Consider the following 22,477-nt stretch of genomic DNA (forward strand, 5'->3'; position numbering starts at 1 on the left):
TCCCAAATCATTCATTTGTGGATTCACTGAATAAAGGAAAATCTGTGAAACAATAATCTGCGAAAATTTGAGGAAAATTGGTTTGGGTTAATTTAATGAAATTTCACTTTACAGTTCAAGTTTATTAGGCAATCTAAAAAAAAATGGTGGTTTAATTTTTCTTGAATATAAAACACAAAATCCCTTGACTTGTTACAAAATTATAATGCAAATATTTCTGTGCCCTCTGGAGGAGCTAAATCAAGTGTTCTCAATACTGCAAAAGTAAAAATTTTCGCCTGAGCAATTTTTCATGTTCAGTCAGGTAAAATCAATTTTGCATGCTTTTAATTCCTTGTAATCACAAAGAGAATATATTGGTAAATATAATGAGAAAAAATATTCATTCAATTTTATTTTGGGCATGTACAAAATGCACAAAAATTTCCACTTTTTCAGAAGTGTAAAAGTGGATATTTTCATGTGAGTAATTTTTCACGCTCGGGTGGGTAAGATGAATTGGGCATGTTTTTAATTTGGCGGAATCAGGCTGGAGCATAATTATGGATTGCAAAAATATTTGCATGTTTTCATTTTTCCACAAGCTTCTGGTTGTGCAAAAAGCATGAAAATCTCTACTTTTACAGTATGTTCTTGATAAAAAGGAGCCCTGCAAAAATGACCATTCCTTGAAACTTTGAAAGTACAATTTGTATAAACGATACATTAATTTGTCTTCAGATGCTCTTCATGAGGTTGTATCTCTTTTTTTTTCCCCCTTTTTTTGGGGGGGGGATTAAAGAAATTTTAATTCTACAAGAATCTGGATATATTTACACAATGCAAAATAAACTGTTTTTGTCTGTGCAATCCCAGTTTGAATTACCATGAGATCATCCAAGGAATCATGGAGTAGATCACGAGTTAGAAAAGAAACACAGGAAACTAGAGATTGTAATTTGTCATCACTGACAAATTAAGGTGATCCGATTTTTTTTAATCAATGATTCGAGTCCTGATAGTGCAAAGTCTCAGCTACAACATATTAAAATCTGAGAGAAATTCACCGAAGCATAAGTAAGATAGTGCTCGATAAAGAGAGTCATGTCAATTTTCACATCTAAAAAATTCCCTCCCATAGAGATAATACGTCATAGCGAAGATAGAAAAAGAAGTACATGTGACCTTTGACCCCACTTTGCACAGACAAGATGGCATCTGAGTGGTTATTTTATGAAATGATCCCTGTAACATGGTCTTTACGTGTGCAAAATATGGGAAAGATAAGACATGTATTCACCAAGATACAGGATGAAACATCTATGACCTTTGACCCTAATTTACATACCCAAGATGGCGTCTGATCAAGTAGTTGTTATTTTATGAAATAATGTTTGTGACATGAACTAAACATGTGCAAAATATGGTGGTGATAGGGTATGTTTTTCTTGAGTTATTGCACATAAAGTTGTAAAAAGAAAGAAATATTACAATACATCGAAGATAAGCTTTAATTTCAACCAAGTTTTTTCACGTGATCCCGACAACGTATGAATAAACGAAGGGCACATTTACGATAGCCCTACGTCTCTGCTACAACATATTAAAATCTTAGAGAAATTCACCGAAGCATAAGTGAGCTAGTGCTCGATAAAGATAGTCATGTCAATTTTCATTTCCATAAAAATTGAACTCCCATAGAGATTACACGTAAACTGGTCAAATTTGACAAGGTTACCTTCAATCCATTTTTTCGAGGTGATGTCGTCATCTAATCAAAATTGTGTAATTACATTCATGAAAGAACATTTCATAAGCTACAACATATTGAAATTTAGGTGAAAATTGGCAAAGGATAAGTGAGATACGCTCGAGTAAACTTGAAATTTGATGACGTCATTTTGAAAATTTACTTTTTTTACTTTATTAAGAAATTTGATATTTTTTTATCATTTTGTCAGCATAGCCAGCCCATGAAATGACATGTACAACTCATCATCTTTCAGAATATGTCAAGAAAATGGGGGGTCACCGTCCATCCTGACGAGTAAAATCCGATTTAAAATTGGCGGTTTTTTGGCATAGTTGCACTGTGTATCCCCATTGATGCACGCGCGGAATTTTGAATTTGACGGGCCCGTATGACGTCATATTTAATCGGATCGACTTGAAACTTGGTAGAAATATTCCTTGACATTTTGGACATCCGATCCGTGTGAAAAAATTGAAAATTTCTATTTCATATTAGCTGTGCGTGCGAATATGTGCGCGCGCGTACGCGTCCGTCCAATTTTTTCAATTTTTCAAAAAATGCTCCAAATGGTCTGAAACGTGTGCAAAAAAATTTTGAGCTCGATTTGAGCATACAAATATTTCAACGCGCGCGTACGCGCGCGTTTTGAAATAAAAATGAATTTTGAGAATATGAGTAGAATTCGCTTGACTTGAAATATATGTGACGTAAATTTCATTGAAATATTCCATTCCATTAATGAGATATGCATGAAAATGTGTTTTCATATAATGACGTCATAGTGACGTCACGGTCGACTGATCACTATGATTTTACTTGCGCTGTCGTCTTTGTGACATGATACATATATGGTATAAGTTTGACACTGAGATGCAATGCACTTTCTGAGCTAACCTCTGCACAACTTTTGAGGAGAAATAAAGAAAGAAACAAAGAAAGAAGAAAGATTCAGTACAGATACAGAAGGTGATCCGAGAGGATACTCGGATCACCTAACTATAAGTTGTCAATACAGAAACGCATCAATATGTCCTGAGAACCCCATGGAAACTTCAAAGACAATGAGTTTTAATTACCCTGGACATGAAAACTTAAAAATGTACTTATGGTGGCAATAGCTTGAAAGTGAGAGCAAATATCTGACCTTCTTCTCCCCCCCTCCCCCCCTCCCCCCTCCCCCCCCCCCCCCCCCCCGAGCTATTAAAGATGGCAGTCCTCTTCCTTGAATGGTAAAATCCTCTATCCCCCATGATCATCACACTTTTCGTTTTGTGAGAAATCGGCAACAATTTTATTGAATCAGCTTGTATGAATTGGTCCCCTTGTCAATTAATCATTTGCCTATGATATCACAAAATACCACGCAACAGGGTATTAATACTTCCATATATTAAGCTATTTATAGGCATACATACTTGTATTCTGTTCCTGCACAAATGCTATGTCACCAGTGCTGGTGTTTACTCTTTCCTGTTGTTTGAATGATGGCGGAAATGCATTTTACAGATCGCCTGAACATTGAAAGTATAGTCGCATCATACTGTGTATGGTAGGTCTCTCTATTTGTGTAACTTCTGGACAATGAATTATCATTTCTCATTTCTGATAAATCATTCTAACACAATGGTGGCATGAGACCAAGAAAAAGGGAAGCAAGAACCAGTGAAAACAGACAGGAAGTAAACTTAAAAGTCATTATTAATCGTCAAAACAAAGAAAGAGATGAGAGTGAAAAACCAGAAATATGCTGCATATTTAAATAGTTTGGAGTAGTACTAGTAGGTAGAAACCTGAAGTCTAACCACACAGGGGGAAAAACTAACTCTGAACAGAATAGTATACAAATGATGCAAAGGTCCAAGTGCGTCAGTCGGAATTGTGTGCATAAGGTAACTATGGAATGCTTAACCCACGAGGTGAAGCTGAGTGGGTTTTAGGCCAAATTCCATAGTTATCGCATGCACACTATATTCCGACTGACGCACGAAAAGACATGTGCGTTATCTGACTTTAATATAGAATGGGTAATTTTCTTGCCAAAAGCCCATTTTTCTATCGTGTTACCGGATGACAAAATTACTGGATGCATTTCCATTTGGTTTGCCGTAAACGAGCATGCATCAGTTTTTACTGGACGCATCGCCAGCCGTGCATTAGTTTTTACTGGACGCATGGCCAACCTGAGTGCGCGAATGCTTGCTTAGTAAGCGAACCTTTGTTACAAAAACGCGTACTCTTGCTACAAGTGCACGATAACATCTTTACCACTGTGACTCAGCGTGCGGCCAGTAATCAACACATAGCTCTCGACCAATCAGATCGCAGGATTCTCGCTACCCATTCTATAATACACAATGACAATGGGCAGGAAAGGTAATAAATACCAACAAAACTCTTGGCACTTTCCCAGAAAAAGGAAATGTAAACACCAATACAAACATGAGAAGGAAGGAAGATATATGAATGGGCAATTCTTTATGGATAGATAGCAATGAACACTAATACAGGAACGAGTATGTATTCATTACAATCATCGGATTACAGCTTCAAGGAAATGGAGAAAGTGCAAATGATGGGTGAAATTTTGACTGTGAAAAGAAAGCTTCTCACAAGGAAACTATGTTTACAGAGAATGAAAGGGAAAAAAAGGAGACAAAACGAGGTGATAAAAAAGGTGCACACATACAGTAACTTCCAAAGTGGAATGGCATACTGACAAACTTCGTCTCTAAAATGTTAGCAACTGACTCTGTTTCAACTAATAACTTTCCCACAAGATCACATGACCGTTGATTAATTGGGGGACGGGGGGTAGAAAAGTTTTTATTCAATTATTTTCCACAATTTTATCAGCATGTACAACTGTATCATAATAAAGATACATGATGATGGTGGTACTGAAATATGGAAAATAAGAGTGGCAATAATAACAATTACAGTACATTGTAGTAGTGGAAGTAGTTAGTAGTAATAATACAACATGTAGAAATATTCATCGAAATAACTAATCGTACATTTACAAGCTGTACATATCACATCACCACTACAGCTACACCACACTATCGCAGTCTCTGTGTACATACACAGACTGAACAACAACTTGCTTCTGGCTTTCTATGCAGGTAAATGCTACACCCACGCACTTTTTCTCCAAAGAAAACAACTCATTCCAACCTTGACAAAAGATTGACATTTGGATTTCCGGAGCATTTTTGAAACTGGCTCTAGAAAAACTACAAATACTACAATTGGACAACCAAGCACTTTACACCCAGCCACTCGCACTGTTCGTCATTTGTTCGATCTTTCCAGCCATTGACAATACCTGCTGAATCCATCTCCCTCCCTCCCCCCCCCCCCCCCCCCCCCCGGCACTTTAATACGGTAGAATGGTAGAACGCTATCCCAATGCTCAAGCAAGGTATGAATCTCACAAACAGGGGCTCAATCAATCAAATGCATACGATATGGCAGTAGTTTCATTAATCAGGTAATAGTTGCTTGATTAATTGACCAAAAACACAATTCTATCTCTTTCATGCGTGATCCAATACCAGAGTTGACGGACAATGACAACATCATCACTGTTTCTTCACTTGCAATTTAAAAACACATGGTCGAAACCGATACTTCTGGGGAAACCCATATGAAAGTAAAGTTGTGTCACACGCTTTAGGCCTACACTGTGTTCACTACTCACTGCACTGTATCTATACCTTTGCTAAATTTCAATTTTAATTACATTGTATGCACGAGGAAATATCAACAGTTTCATTTCTTTGATTTTGCTCTCTGTTCACTGAAGTCTACCGGAGAACGGAACATACATACAATTGTATATCCACTTTGAAAGTTTCTATGTTGATTTTACTTTGAACTACATAATTTGTATACATTGTACATGTAGGTATTCAAGATGGCTCCTCATACATGTATTCAGTGTATTATACATACTGTACACTACTGTACGCATCATAATCGAAACAAAGGGATGACAACATCTTTGCTTTAACAGAGGAAGCCGGCAGGCTGCAGTTCTGAGAAATAGGAAACAATAAAAGCAATTATTTGAACTGCATCATGCCATGTCACATCCACTCCTACACTAACAGCACACAGCGCTCACTGGTGTAACACCTGCAAGAAACCATGAAATTCCCATCAAAAGGGAATGCCACGGAACCTACAGTTCCTATTTCAAATTCAATGAATTTATTCTTGTATGCTGCACATAAGTCAACTTACATGTACAACCTTGTATATTACATTTTTTTTTTTTACTCATGTGACATGATGTAATGCTTAAAGTCAGAATGACTTTTGAGGTAAAGAACATGTATACAGAACGTACAATGTTTCAAAATGCTATAGAGGACTTTGTTGTATAATTGAATAACTTCATTACAATAACATTTCAAACAAGTGAAAGCAACATGCACATTCCAATATTCCCACCCCCCCCCCCAAAAAAAAAAAAAAAAAAGAAAGGGGGGAATATCAATCATCCACTACAGTATATCATATAGGTTTGTCAAAGATTAAATTCAAAATTATTTGACAAAGCGGTGTGTGCGATGAGATTGATACAAAGGATGTTGTGCCTTATGTACAAATTGTCTACAGGAATTCCAAAGACCAAATGACTTTAAAAAAGTAAATTGTTAATCAACTGCACTTGAAGCACTGCACAGATTGCAAGGCCTCTCCCTCCATGTGTGCCATAAAATATATCCTGTTGTTAGGCATCATTTGCTCTTTTCTTTTACACAAAGCTGTTTCCAATTGGAGAACATAGTGAAATGCTTTGCCAATGGTTTAACATCATCTACATAGGACGTTTTAACGGCGCATTAAAAACGCGTATTGCAGTCCGCTCAGTTTTTACCGTTCAATATCAGAGCATATTGAACGAATCGCATAGACCAACGTATTAATTCCCCAAAGGCTACCGTTGTTACTTGCCGTTCAAGATCACACCATATTCAATTCTGTCTCGTCTATTGCGCGAGCGCTTGCTGAATGCGCAATCGCTTGCTACTAGTGCGCGTCAGTTTGTTACAATTCACAAGCGCGCAAACATCTTGCTCATTGATTTTGTTTGTTTCCTACGCAGTTTTAGGGGCTTCCCCTTTTCAGCGCTGGGATGTGACTGCCGAGTCAACTTCCAAGATGAGTATTTAATGCTTGCTTTACTTGATTGTACAGATGATAATAATTATATTGGATGGCCTTGATTCATGGAATACCAGGGAATATTGCACTCGTTATGGTCAATATTGCACTCATCTTCGATTCGTGCAATATTGGCCCTAACTCGTGCAATATTCCCTGGTATCCCATTCATAGCCATCCAATATAATATAAATATTCACCTATCGCATCATCATGTCTACCAAATAGCGAATAGTATGCGCTGCAGCAAATGAAAGAACTGCTTTAATTGCTTTCAATGGAACATGTTTTCTCTTCAAGGGTCAGGTCTCCATGAAAACTTGAATGGAATCAATGTGGTTCCAGACAGGAGCAATGAAACATCATACGGTGCATCTAGAGCAAGCATCACTACGAGTACTGTTAAACCAGAAACATTCGGGACATGAAACTTTCGCGAATCGCTACTGGCATTCGATGCACTGTGTAGACCCACACTTTTATGAATCTGGCTTCTTACAAAATTTTTGAAAATGTTGTGCATGTGAACATTTCTGTTTTTTATACAGCTCAGTACTTGCATTCCTCTTTGAGACTTTCTCCAACAATGTAAAACACAGGCCACACATGTCCCCTCAGGAATTAAATGCATAGTTTACCATTTGCAGATTTTAAAAAAAAAAAGCATCAGTGCTTTAAAATACTTCAAAAATGTGAGTTAGGGATAGAAATGACCACTGCAAAAGTTTGAATCAGTATAATCAATGTTAAGTAATGGACTGTTAAATATACAAAATGTGAACAATAGTTATAATAAGAATATTTCTGGACTAAACCATCTACAGTTATGGTTTATTGAGAAAATTACTGTTGTCTCCTTATATTTTAGGCTTTATTGCAAAAATTTTATATGGCAGGATGTTTTGTGATACAACAGACCTACGCTTGTACACACACGCATTAAATATGATATCTTGAAAATTTTTTAAATCACTGCTCCCGAAGGTAAACAAGACCTTTAAATGCATTGATGAGGTCTGTTAGCAAGGCCTCTCTCGGTATCCTCGCTCACCTTTTTCTCTCAGACTCTTTGGCCTGTATCAGTTTCACATCTCTCATTAGTTTCTCCTCCAGCTTTTGTGATGATCTGTTTGTATTCTTCTGGCGGGCATGCACTGACCTTCCCAGTGATGACCAGCTGACCTTTGAGAGATGACCGGCCATTTCTGATGACGCAGGGGGATGTTTGTGGCAGCAAGAGATGAAAACTGTGCAACTGCAAATCTCCAGCAATCATTCTTCTTCTTTTCATCACAAAGATGTGGAATGGTCACATTAAAGGCATCGTACAGTTTTGGTTGAGACCTAATTTCAGGTTTCTAACATCTTTTGGTAAGATAATGAGAAACCTCTTCTGAAATATGAAAGAGCATGTAATTCCATGAGGAATTCAATGTTTATTTGATGAAAATTGGTTTTGAAATGGCTTAGATATCCAAAACAGAGCGATTCTGATAAAGTGTGGGACCCACATTTTATTACGATCTCTTTGTTTTACTTTGATTTTGGATGTTTCAGTCATTCCAAACCCGATTTTCATGAAATCAACTTTGAATTCCTCTTAAAATGGCATGCTCTGTACTATTTCATAAGTGATTACTTGGTATCTCGCAAAAAGTTAAAAGCCCAATTCTCATCTCCACCAATACTGTACCATCCCTTTAAAGCTCCCACACACACAGCTACAAGCTTTTACAGCTGTATATAGCATTCTTGGTCCACTTTACTGCGATGTACATGTACCCTTGTAGATGGACATTCACAAGCTGTATGGCCCAGAAGTCTGGGGATGGAGAAAGAGATACCTTTAAGACAGAACAGAAGACTCGCTAACAAAAACTGCATGCCCGGAACTCAGAATATCGCATTGCTATAGTACAGTTTTCATCTCGCGTTACAGTTTTCATCTCTTTCCGGCACAAACATCCCCAGTGTGTACGTCATCAGAAACACCTGGTCATCACCAGCAAGATCAGCTGGTCATCACTAGAAGGTCAGTGCATATCCACGGAAGAACACAAACAGTTCATCACAAAAGCTTGAGGAGAAACTAATGAGAGACGTGAAACTGATACACGCAAAGAAATGTAGACGCAGTGGAAAAGGGAGCAAGGACAGGGAGAGCTCTAACTAGGCCTTGCTACAAACCTGATCACTGCCTTTAATTTCTATAGAAATACACATGTATGGGAAGCCCATGTTTGCAGTGATGGAGAAAGTCTCACAGGGTGCGTTTATCAACTCTTTTTCTCAGCAGAAACAGGTTTTCCAAACGGCTTTTAGGGAATTTTTACGAGCTGATAAATGCAAAGCTGTTTTGAAAGCCTTTTCGGAAAGCCTTTTCGAAAGCCGCAAATTTGTGCTTTCCCAAACAGGTTTCCTAAACAGGTTTCCAGAAACCTGTTTCTAGAAGCCTTTTGAAGTGAGATAAACGCAAAGCTGTTTTGAAACGGCTTTGTACTGCAGTTACGAACCATGCACGCCTTATGACCTCTTCTCCTCGGGTCGAATTGCGCAATGCAGCTGTTCAGTGACAGGCCAATTATCGTGTTCGTGAAGAGTTGATAAACGCAACTATTCTGGAAGCCGTTTCTAAAGGGCTTTGGAAACGGCTTTCGAAAGGGTTTTGGAAACGGCTTTGGAAAGGGCTTTGGAAACGGATTTTGAAAGCCGTTTAAACAGGGGAAAGTTGATAAACGCAGCCAAAAAGGAAGAAATAATCTCAGTACTCCTACTTGATCTGAACTATCTTCTCTAGTAAACACTATCATCCACGAAGCTAATATACATAGATGGAGAAAGAACAATTGCTTTCCTTTGAAGTCATGCTCCACACCACTGCGAAGTTACAGGTGTATGCGCTTCCTACAGGTGTTAAACAGGTATACTGACATAAGAGAGCATTGATCAGTAATCAGGTAAAACACTGCACAATATTGCTTCCCAGTGACAAAGTAGGAAGCCAAGCTATTCTAAAACTAATCTAAGATACAAGAACTGAGCACATAGTAAATCACAGGGGGAGTTTGTAGTGGTCCCATAGGCATAAAGTAGGCAACCACTGTGGGCAAGTGGCCACTATGAAGTCAGGTTTGACTGCATCATCACATAATTGAAGGTGTACAAGTACAAAGTCGTACTGAAACATGTTTATACGGCAGCTCGGACCTGCCCACACTAACTACACATCTCAGTTCCTTGGGTCAAACTGTGCAATGGGGCTGTGCAGTGACAAGGCCTCCCTCTCGACTCATGACAGAGTTGATAAACGCAACAACTGGACAAATGCGTTCCGAAAGGCTTTGTTTTGATTGCGGGTATTGAAACATGTTTCAAACATGGGAAAGATGATAGATGTAGCCTCAAGTAGACTATGGATTAATATTAGTAAAGTCAAAGTGGGCAACGATTCACAAATCAAATGATATGGATTTTGCCCTTAGTACTGGCTTTTCTTTTCTTCTTTTCTTTCTTTTTATAACTGGCTTCTGGTCTGACAGTGATAGATTACCAATGTGACAACCCACTTCATGAACCAATTGACTTCAATGAGGAGAGCAAATTCAAACAAAAAGACACCTCAAAACATGGAGTGGGTTTTTGACATCTGTAATTTATCACTGCCATGAAAATGGCAAAAGATACATTGATTTGTCTGCATCCAAACAGACATTGCCGATACCCCCCCCCCCCCCAAAAAAAAAAGAAAACAAGAAAAGAAATACAAGCCATGGATCCCTGCAAGTGACTGCATCACCCATGCAATCTTATGAAGATCGATAACATACATTATGTATATATCTTCTCACATTTGTACAAGATATCTACAAATACAATACCTTCATAACCATAAATATTGTGTATGACTGGAAACAATTTAAAGATACTGTTTACCATTGGGAGCAGTGATTTAAAAAATGTTCGAGATATCACATTTGATGCATTATATGTGTTGGTCAGTTGTATCACAAAACATCCTACCATGTAAAGATTCCTCAATAAAGCCTAAAATATAAGGAGATATCATTATTTATATCATTATTTAGTCTACAAACATTTTTCTTGTAGCATTTGTTCACATTTTGTATATCTAATAATACTTAAAACATTAATCATATAGACTAATATTTTTACATCATCTTGGTTATTTCTATCCCTAACTTACATTTTAGAACAATTTTGAAGCATTAATGATGGGTTTCTGTTTCATCTGCAAATGGTAAAGTACACCTTTAACTTTGTCACAATCTTCAGACACATTTAAACATGGTTTTTTGTGATCAGTCATAATAAAAAGCGGTCTGAGCAGCAGTGCTGTAGAGCCCATGAGCGACTGCACATTGAAAATTTCAGTTGGGGTTATCCTTGGTTTTCTTATTATATCATCTGCAATCTCTGATACAACTCGTCACCACGGATACCCCTCATGAATAGATGTACTCACCATTGCGTCTTCTCCCTGATGGCTGTTCGGTACACCTCCTCCTGGTCTAACTTTACAGCACAGTAACATTCTCTATTAGCGTTGAGATTTTTAGCCTCCCCTGTAAGATGAGAGAAATGAATTCATTTAATAATATTTAAAGTAAAAGACAGGAATTTAACATGTTACACAATCTTGAAAGCTCCGAGGTACACATCACAGCAAACATACAATTGTACAGAGCATGGAACATTGTCAGAGTGAAAAAACAACACGAAAACACTGGCTGGATAATAACATATAGGCCACATTATAACATTTCGGCTTTAGAACTTACTTTTCTGTATGAATTTGATCTAGATAACATATTTGGAAAAGAGAGAGGAATATGACAACAAAAGACAGAAAGAAAGAATGGCAGACATTATGGAAATGTATTTCAATTTCTTTATTCTTATATAATGTGTCAAGATTTATGCAACAGATAATGCAAGAAAAAAAAAATCAGTATTAATCTTTGAGTCTACAGAAGACAGTGTTCACTTGTTTTAGAGGCTTTCCATGGAGAAAGGCCGTGACTGCACTTTTTCGCACCATGGCAAAAGGTCGATTGATAAGATTCCCGTCTCCCACAATCTCTGTCTCGGTTAGCTGAAGGCGCCACATTAGCGCGAGTCGCTTCATCTTTCACGACACGTGTACTGAGTGACATGAAGCCACAGACTCCAGGCTGACAGAGTCTGCCAGCCGTGTTGTATCGCCCAAAGTGCGGTATCACAAACAAGGGTTCTAGTACACCCCTGCAGTCACACACTTTTCATATATTTCCTCTCTCTCTCTCTCTCTCGCTTACCAGTACCTGCAATGTTTAATCAATCTGGGAAAAAATAATTAGTAACTTGGTTTTATTTTTCATGGGTATTTGCAATTTCTGTATATACAGGAGGTGTCTACAATTTTACCTAAACCTTTAACTTGCCCCTTCCACAAACAGCATATACTGTAGAGGAGTGGATGCAATCATACATGTAGCTTCCATCGACTCAAGTATTTAACAAATTTCTCTTCTTTCACAATTAAATGCTTGCGACTGTCAACCCGTTGAGGACGGACTGATTTTGCTACAATACACATTTCTCATCGACACTGCCCGAGTATACTCGGGACTTGTCCTCAACGAGTTAACATTCCACTAGTTCTGCAGAGGGACTGTCCGAATCTCAAGCCTTTCTGCACACAGTTTTACCATCTGATACTTTGGAGTTGTAAATTTTTTTCTTTTTGTTCTTTCTTTCTTTTGTTTGACTAGAAGACCAGACTAAAAGAAATCTGGAAGGGGGAGGAGGGTGACAGCAACTAATCCCCTTTACTAAACAGTCTTCAGGAGGTCCAGTTCCATGAGCCAATTCCCTATTGTCATGCGGTTCTTCTGAACGCTGTGAATAATTTGTAGAATACTCTCATCTCCCTCCCCTTGACTGATGTCCTGGCTCACAAATCGTCGGCCTCATGCCAAAAGGGCACTAATAGTGTACAAAGTCTATGGTGTTAAGGCCCTTTTGGCATGAGGCCGACGAAATACAGTCTGAGTTCAGTTATCCAGCCATAATACTCCTCCAGATTTCTCCCTCATCTGAGCATGGGCCAGCACATGTCTGTCCTGGCAGTTCATTACATTTTCCCTGCTAAACTTCCCTGGTGACCAAATTAAAAAAAAAAAAAAAGGAAAACAATTCTCTTGTAAATACTAGGCAAGAAGAAAGTCATGATATTGTTACGACCAAAATCACTCTGAGAATGATCGCACAAAAGAAACAATCAACTGATGTTCAGGCGGTTTATTAACAGTGATATTGAGGGTACAGACTGGTAATCGGCGTCATATCAGTACAACAGTGATCAACAGAAACAATTACAAATCGGTAATGGAATCACTTACATGCATCCAAACTATCACAAAGTCGCTACAATTCCCTGGTAGTGTCCAGATACGATGTTCGATGCACAAATGAATGATCCGCGATGCACCGATGAATGATTCCTGCGACGTAAATCCAGAGGCACAGGTTACAATAGTCCGCGTTATAATTCCAGGGTACATAGATGTCCACAGTAGATCCACAGTATAATGTTCCCAGCGAAATGTGCAGAATTCAACGACCACGTCCAGTCGATGCGTTGAATGATGATTCACTTTATATTGTCCAGCTAGGAATCCAGCCCGTCACAGCTTTGCCGTAGCAATGTCCATTGACATAAAAACATGGAGTCCAATGAAGGCACATTAATTCTCTGCAGGCAAAATGTCTCCCAGGCCAAGTATCTCCACAAACATAACAGGTCAGCAGGTAACACAGGACTGACTATAACAAGTCGCTTCAGAGCCAGAAGTGACGTAACTCTCAGAGCAGAGGTGTTGGGTACTCTGCCTACTGCAGAATTTCTCTGGCTTATATACTATCCATTCACCCCCTTCTAGCACATTCTATAACTCTCTCCAACCTACTAGCCAGTCCAAGTTCCAGGAAACCTGGATGACTCACTGCCTATCTATGTACAAAACATCATTACCAAGAATAACTACCAATCACATTGGGCTACAGGGACAGTGCCTCACTCAGCCAAATATGTAAGCACTTCCCAGAAAATTCTGGAAAGGGTGAAATCATTCTAAATTGAGTGAGTTATAATGTATTTCCTCTTACATGCATGTACTGTGTAGTTACATTGTATACCACCTAGAAAATTCTCCACTGATCTGGTCAGCCTGTATGTACTATATCTATACCACATAGAATGTTCTCCATTAATCTGGTCCACCTGTGTACATACACATTAAAACAGCCCGGCATACAGTACATCATACATGTACGTGTACATAACTACTAGTGTGTACATTTGTGACACCATCCCCCATGGGAAAAAGAAAGCCTTGCCGTAGCAAGGGTTTCTTTTACCTTCACAATTTCTTATTATTGTTTATAATGAATGTGAGGTAAAATCCAAGTCAAGCTACAATAATCACATACTATCACATGCCTTTTGGATAGCTGTATTAATTCCATGTTCTCTTTTCATGGATACCATTTACAATGATATTGCTTGGATTCTCGGAGCTTATACAATCGTATCAAACTCAAATTACATATCAGTAATGGATAAACTGAACACTATGTGTGATTTGAGGTGAAAACTTTTCACCCTTAACTTCTACTGTGCTATCCACTACCTATGTCACACCAACTGACTTTCTGTCATAGCACTCTTTCAACATGTTGACATGACACATTCTCTGATCTTTGCATCTGTCTGGCGTACTGATCACATAGTTCACATCATTGAGTTTCTTTTTGACACAGTATGGGCCACTGAACGTTGCTTTCAGTGGTTCACCTTGTATGGGCAGCAGTACAAGAACTTTGTCACCTGGTTTGAAGGTTCGGGCTTTGGTATTTTTGTCTGCCTTTCTCTTCATAGAGTCTTGTGACACTTTCAAGTGTTCCCTAGCTACCTCACAAGCCTCTGAAAGCCTTTCACGAAACTTTGACACATAGTCAAGTAGGTGGACCTCATCATCCTCAGTCATGAATTTCTCTTTGATGAGCTTCAGTGGGCCCCTGACTTCATGACCGTACACCAACTCAAATGGGCTGAAACCCGTCGACTCATTTGGGGAGTCCCTCGTTGCGAACAGCAGGAAAGGGATGCCCTTATCCCAATCCTCGGGATACTCCTCACAAAATGCCCTAATCATTGTCTTTAGGGTCTGGTGGTAGCGCTCCAATGCACCTTGGGATTGGGGATGATAAGCTGACGACTTCAGCTGCTTCACACCCAAACGATACATCACCTCTTGAAATATGCCTGACATGAAATTTGACCCTTGGTCAGACTGCACTTCCTTGGGCAACCCATACCTAGTGAAAAACTGCACTAGAGCATCTACCACAGTCTTAGCAGTGATATTTCTCAATGGGATAGCCTCTGGAAACCGTGTAGACATATCCATGATTGTCAAGAGGTACTTGTGACCCGACCTAGTCCTAGGCAAAGGTCCAACACAGTCGACTAAAACCCGACTGAACGGTTCTTCAAACGCAGGTATCGGAATCAATGGCGCCGGCTTCACTGAATGCTGTGGTTTACCAGCCACCTGACATGTGTGACAAGTCTTGCAAAACTCAGCCACATCCACATTCAACCCTGGCCAATAGAAATGCCTCATGATCCGATCCTTTGTCTTTCTGACGCCTAAATGGCCGCCAACAGGTAACTCGTGAGCAATCCTCAAGATCTCACCGCGGTAACTAGGAGGGACAACAACTTGACGGACCACCGTCCAATCCTCATCAGCTGGCCTATGGGGAGGTCTCCACTTCCTCATCAAAATGCCATCTTTGACATAATAGCACTCAGGGACCTTTTCAGCCTCAGCCTCAGAACACGCCGTCTGAGACAAGCCTTTCAACTCAGAGTCTGCCTGCTGTGCTTCAACCAAGGAAGACTTGCTAAACAGCCCATCACTGTTAGCCTCGGAGCCTAATACAGCAACCCCATCATTCAAATCCTTGAAAAAGGTTTCTGCCAACCAAACACCGGAATTCTCCTCCACATCAACAGAATCCGCATCATCTTGAACAGCTCTACGAGCCTGAGACCTAGTCACAACACAATCTGGGAAAATCCCAGGAAATTCCTCCTGCAACTGCTCAGTTTCAGCAACCACCACTGGTTTCTCCGAAACAACTGGAGACGCAACCACCTTGTCCCCAGCCAAGTCATTCCCCAACAAAAAGTCAATGCCTGCCATGGGCAACTCAGGAACAACTCCAACAGTGACAGGACCAGAAACTAGGTCACACTTCAAATCCACTCTATACAGTGGCACTGACATATAACTGCCATCAACAGTCTGAATCAAGACTTTTGCATTCACTGCACTATCTGGTGGAAAAGTCATACCACCATCCACCATCAACGACTGAGAGGCCCCCGTATCCCGCAGGATGACCACTGGCTTACCTGCCTCACCAGAGGTACATGGGGTCACCTCACCATCAAACAAAAAGCTACGATAGCTCTCATCCACCTGCTTCAGCCTATCTTTGAATTTGGGAGATTGACTTTCAATGGCCTGTGTTTCACTGAACGGGACACTGTTTTCGGGTAGGACACTTTTTGACATGACAAATCCCAAGTCCTTCTTTGTTTTGTTTTGCAACTTCCAACACTGTGACTTTACATGCCCTGTCTTGTTACAGTGAAAACATTTGATGACATTTGCACTTGTACTGGACCCTTTGTCAGATTGAGGCTTTGGTGCCGATGAAGTTTCAGAACTCGTGCCTTTTTCAGAACCAGCATTCTTTGGATTGCTCGACTGATTTTTATCTCTCTTATTTCCAGAGAAATTCCTGAAAGGTGGTCTGTTGTCATTTCTGTGGGTCAGCTCATACTCATCAGCCATCAAGGCTGCTTTATGCAAATTTGTCACTTTGTGATCATCCAAATGTGACCTCACACTGAAAGCAACACTCTTTTTGAATTCTTCCAAGAGAACAACCTCACGTAGGTTATCAAAATCCTGATCCACTTTCAGGGACCTGTACCACCTATCAAACATCATTTCTTTTTCACGAGCAAACTCAACATGTGTCTGGCCTGGTCTGCGGCACGAATTTCTGAACTTGTGTCTATATGCCTCTGGCACCAACTCATAAGCATTCAACACTGCTTTCTTGACTGTAGCATAGTCACGTGATTGCTCTTCAGAGAGAGATGAGTACACATCGGCTGCTTTGCCGACAAACACACTTTGAAGGAGCAAGGGCCAAAATTCCTGTGGCCAGTTCAAACTGTTAGCCACCTTCTCAAATGACACAAAATATGCATCAACTCTGTTTTCTTCAAACTTGGGCACCAATCGAATGTTCTTTGCCAAATCAAAATCAGAAGGAGCCCTTTCACGATTTCCAACAGCGTGTGCATGAGTCAATTCCATCTCACGCAATTTCATTTGCTGCTCCATTTCGAATTTCTTCATTTCCATTTCTCTTTGTTTTTCCCTTTCCAGCATTTCCATTTCCCTAGCCTTTTGCTCTCTTTCCGATCTCATCTTCTCTTTCTCTATTTCCAATCTAGCTAGCTCAAGCCGTGTTTGATCTGAAATGTGAGCTTGATCGGAAGTGTCAATTTCTTCTTTGAGCTCCATGTGACCAGCTACTAAGTCAAGAATCTCTGCCTTTCTAGCACCTTGTGGAACATCAACATTTAAATGCTGTGCAACAGCGGTCAAATCACATTTGCGTAACCTTTGCAAATCTTTGAGGGACAAATCTGTCCTCTGAACAAATGCCTGAACATCCATTGTACTGATTGACATTGTCACAATGTATTACACACAATATACAATTGAACAATCAACTCAACTGGTATTTTGTCTGTACCAATATTCTGGATTCCGGAACGTTCCAAATTCTAAGTTTTGGCTTAAAATTCAATTCTCGGACACAAGCCCCCAATTTTGTTACGACCAAAATCACTCTGAGAATGATCGCACAAAAGAAACAATCAACTGATGTTCAGGCGGTTTATTAACAGTGATATTGAGGGTACAGACTGGTAATCGGCGTCATATCAGTACAACAGTGATCAATAGAAACAATTACAAATCGGTAATGGAATCACTTACATGCATCCAAACTATCACAAAGTCGCTACAATTCCCTGGTAGTGTCCAGATACGATGTTCGATGCACAAATGAATGATCCGCGATGCACCGATGAATGATTCCTGCGACGTAAATCCAGAGGCACAGGTTACAATAGTCCGCGTTATAATTCCAGGGTACATAGATGTCCACAGTAGATCCACAGTATAATGTTCCCAGCGAAATGTGCAGAATTCAACGACCACGTCCAGTCGATGCGTTGAATGATGATTCACTTTATATTGTCCAGCTAGGAATCCAGCCCGTCACAGCTTTGCCGTAGCAATGTCCATTGACATAAAAACATGGAGTCCAATAAAGGCACATTAATTCTCTGCAGGCAAAATGTCTCCCAGGCCAAGTATCTCCACAAACATAACAGGTCAGCAGGTAACACAGGACTGACTATAACAAGTCGCTTCAGAGCCAGAAGTGACGTAACTCTCAGAGCAGAGGTGTTGGGTACTCTGCCTACTGCAGAATTTCTCTGGCTTATATACTATCCATTCACCCCCTTCTAGCACATTCTATAACTCTCTCCAACCTACTAGCCAGTCCAAGTTCCAGGAAACCTGGATGACTCACTGCCTATCTATGTACAAAACATCATTACCAAGAATAACTACCAATCACATTGGGCTACAGGGACAGTGCCTCACTCAGCCAAATATGTAAGCACTTCCCAGAAAATTCTGGAAAGGGTGAAATCATTCTAAATTGAGTGAGTTATAATGTATTTCCTCTTACATGCATGTACTGTGTAGTTACATTGTATACCACCTAGAAAATTCTCCACTGATCTGGTCAGCCTGTATGTACTATATCTATACCACATAGAATGTTCTCCATTAATCTGGTCCACCTGTGTACATACACATTAAAACAGCCCGGCATACAGTACATCATACATGTACGTGTACATAACTACTAGTGTGTACATTTGTGACAATATAAATGCTGATCACCAAATATATTGTATATATCCACCAAGTGTTGTTGCTAGTACAAAGAGTGTGGCATACAATATTGTACTTTTCACATTTCTGTAGGGAAAAATTATATGCTTTATTAAGTAAATTTCATACCATCTTGGTTTTTTATATCAATGAAAGTGAAATGAGATGAATGCAAAGGGTAAACCTATACATGAAGGCATTTTCTTCTTTTCTTTTCTTTTCTCTCTTTTTTCCTATTCCTATGAGCTCCCTTGTGGAGAAATTTTATTAGCATATAGATTTAAAAAATCATAATGTTTGATCGATACAGCTTATGATATCACTTGATTAGACCTCAGTACTGCCTTGGGCACTTTGATATTCACTAGGGCCCAATTTTTTTAAATGAACAACAACATAAGTACGGGTAACATGGCTTCTGTTTTTTCTCTTTCGCAAATCATCTGAGTCGAAATTATCATTAACCATGAGATCATCACAACAAATGATTTACATAGGCAGAAGGCTCTTCTTTTTCAAATCATCGAGTCATGGTAAATATGATTAGGAAGATAACGGGAGTCCTTTAGTTGGTTAGCGTCAGCGACAGGATGTTTGGACAACGATACAATGAAGGCAGAATGCCAGAAAGCAGGGCAGTATGACAACAAACAAATCCACCAATAAAGCAAACAGATACCATTCATTTATCACTCGGTCACGCTGAACTACTTCCTACCTTCCTTTCTCTCCTTCTAAACATTCTCCACCTTCTCTCTATCTCTCTATCCCTCCTTCTCTTCCTCACTCCTCCCTCTCATATCATCTCCTTTAATAGACCCATTCACACACACTCAAAAATAACTTTTTAAAATTCATTTTTTACACCCCCCCCCCCCCCCCCCCCCGTTTAAAAAAAAAAAAAAATCACATATTACAGTGTACTGCAATTTGCATCATGATGTAAAACTTAGTCAGTTTTTGTTTGGTTTTTCTCTACAAAGCCCACGCAATATAAACTTGCCTTCCAGTGCATGAACAGTGCTTCACTTGCAACCAAGGTACAGTATTTTCTTTGCCGATGTTCAAATGATGGTGAATCGCATAGATTTTTGCAGTAGTTGCGATTTAAAAACTGATCATTCTTGTGTGTGAATGGTCCTCTCGCTCTCATCCTTTCTGCTTTCTCCGTAATGTGCCTATCATCAAGATGCTCATCCCACAGAATGATCACAGCTGAAGTATAAAGCAGTGTAGCAAACTCCCGAGAAGATTTTCGGTCACAATCGTCCTATACCAGCATGCCACTCGACACTACCCCATTACGTCTAATGCACAGTACGCAAAAGACTGCTCCCCGCTCATGCAATCATGTTTGTTTTCATCTAAAGTTTATCATTAAAACCCGCTGACATGCACTAGATCCTCTGCGATAATGCGAGAGACCTTCGGAGACAAAAGTACATAATGCACTGTAGAAAATAAACAAATAATGCCATCCATCAAATATGCATGAAATATTGTTTGGTGTTGTTGCTTTTCTTTGTGCACTGCCTGCAGAAACTCACTGAGGACATGCCTGCAAACTTCAGCACTGTGTGAAATCAGCTCATAGCAAGCTCTCTCTACTCTACTTGATGGCGTGTCGAATATAGCGGTAATGTTTTGTTTTTGTTTTGTTGGAGGGGGGTATCAATATTTTACATCTTTTCTGTCCTTCTTCTCCATAACGCTGGGTTCCCACTGTTGTGTGATCTACTACGCACGCCATGACTGGCCAGTAGAAGATGATCGCGGAACTTTTGATTACGTTGAAATCGTGGTCTGAATCGTGGAGTGATAGTGGTGATCAATCGTATCAGATCTCGATGTCAGTCAGGCAATCACGATGATCGTAGAAAAGTTTTGGACGGTTGAAAAAATGGCTACGATCTACTGTAAAAGTGGAAATTTTCACGGTGTTGAAATTTTCGCGCATTTCGTGCAACCAGAAACTAGCACGAAAATAAAGCACGCCAATATTTTTGCTTGCCATATGTTCCTGTGCGTGATATCTTGATTCCGCAGAATTAAAAACACACGAAACTCTTCTTACCCGGCCAAGCGCAAAAAATTAGTCGCGCGAAAATATCCACTTTTACAGTACGTGATTGCCATGACTTACCTACAGATCTGATTTGCAAACACGTGCACCACAGCATAAAACAAAAATAAGAAATGATCTTACAAAATAAGAGATGACAGTTCCTTCCTGAAAATATAAAAGACTGGTGTTTTCAATTTTTTTCATTTTTTTTTTTTATAGCAGTGTGAAACAAAATATGAATACTGTGCTAGTAGCATTACAGCATAGCACCAGTGCAAATGTGTTTGAGGATGTATTGTTGAGAAATTTAAATAGCCTCTTACAATAAAAAAAAGGTAAAGTAAAATGGTAACATTTCAGATATACATATAGATCATGAAAGTATAACTGTACATATGAATGTGGTGTTCTGTACTGCCATCATTATGGGTCTATACATATAGAATGCTGCTACTGGATGATACATTGGCACCAGTCTCAACTCAAGTCCCAACTTTCCTTGTTTAAGATTCGTCTGACTTCCCAACTTTCAATGACGCATTTCTTCAAGAGCTTCGGTGCTTCGTTAAGGGGTAGCTTCATCCTCTGCATAAATTCCCCGCCTAACGAAGATGAAATCCATGTGTTGCACTCAATAATGGCACGGTGCTAATCACCACACTCCAAAGATGTCTTCTCCTGTTTTTTCAATCTCCATCTTACCCCTCCCACTCCTCATCCCCCTCCCTCTTCTCCTCCCCTCCCCATCCGACTCATCCACCATCCATCCCCCAGTCGCCGATGCAGATGAAAATGATGGACTCCCTAATGGAAAGACGACAATCAATACCACTAAATGAATCGGTCGAAGGATGCCTGCCCCGGCTTCCGGCTCAGTGTCGGCACCCTCCGTCTCACTAATGATGAAAGAGTGTTTGCGCCGCTGACATAATCTATTTAGGAAACCCACACACACAAACACACACACACATACATATCAACACAGGTTCTTAGTGTGCATTCATATACCTGTACACATGCATGCACACACATCCACTTCAATTAACATGTGGTGGAGTTGAAATGCAGCAGAAAACAGCCAGAGAGAGACACACACAGATATTGATACTGGTTTCAGGTCATTGCGTAATCGCTGTGCATTTCCAGTGGGTCAGCGGCTGCACTGCATACAGCATGAGGTACAATGTACTCATGTGCAATAACCATTTTCTCCTGGCTGGGGCAGGGAAAGGGGGCAGCACCTCTCGAATCTTTTGGTAGGGCTGGAGTTTCTTCAACCCAGTGTACCTACTTAGCATCAGTAGAAGGCATCGACTGCAAGACTTGTATCAGAGCCAGGGATCTGAGATGACGATGTTTCAAATCAAATTTAACCCCTTG

At 39.8% G+C, this 22,477-nt stretch overlaps 1 protein-coding gene across 1 annotated transcript in view; it reads right to left on the reverse strand.

Annotated features, from left to right (window-relative positions):
* LOC139716363 (ras GTPase-activating protein 3-like) overlaps positions 1-22,477 on the reverse strand; it is a 102,120-nt gene that overhangs the window by 52,669 nt on the left and 26,974 nt on the right. The window contains exon 2 of the mRNA XM_071627909.1: positions 11,388-11,487. Coding sequence (XP_071484010.1) covers positions 11,388-11,487 — 100 coding nt within the window. The remainder of the gene's footprint in view (positions 1-11,387; positions 11,488-22,477) is intronic.

This window comes from Diadema antillarum, unplaced genomic scaffold, assembly GCF_040938485.1.
Source record: "Diadema antillarum isolate AM-2024a unplaced genomic scaffold, OU_Dant_1.0 scf00000064, whole genome shotgun sequence".
Lineage (NCBI taxonomy): Eukaryota > Metazoa > Echinodermata > Echinoidea > Diadematoida > Diadematidae > Diadema > Diadema antillarum.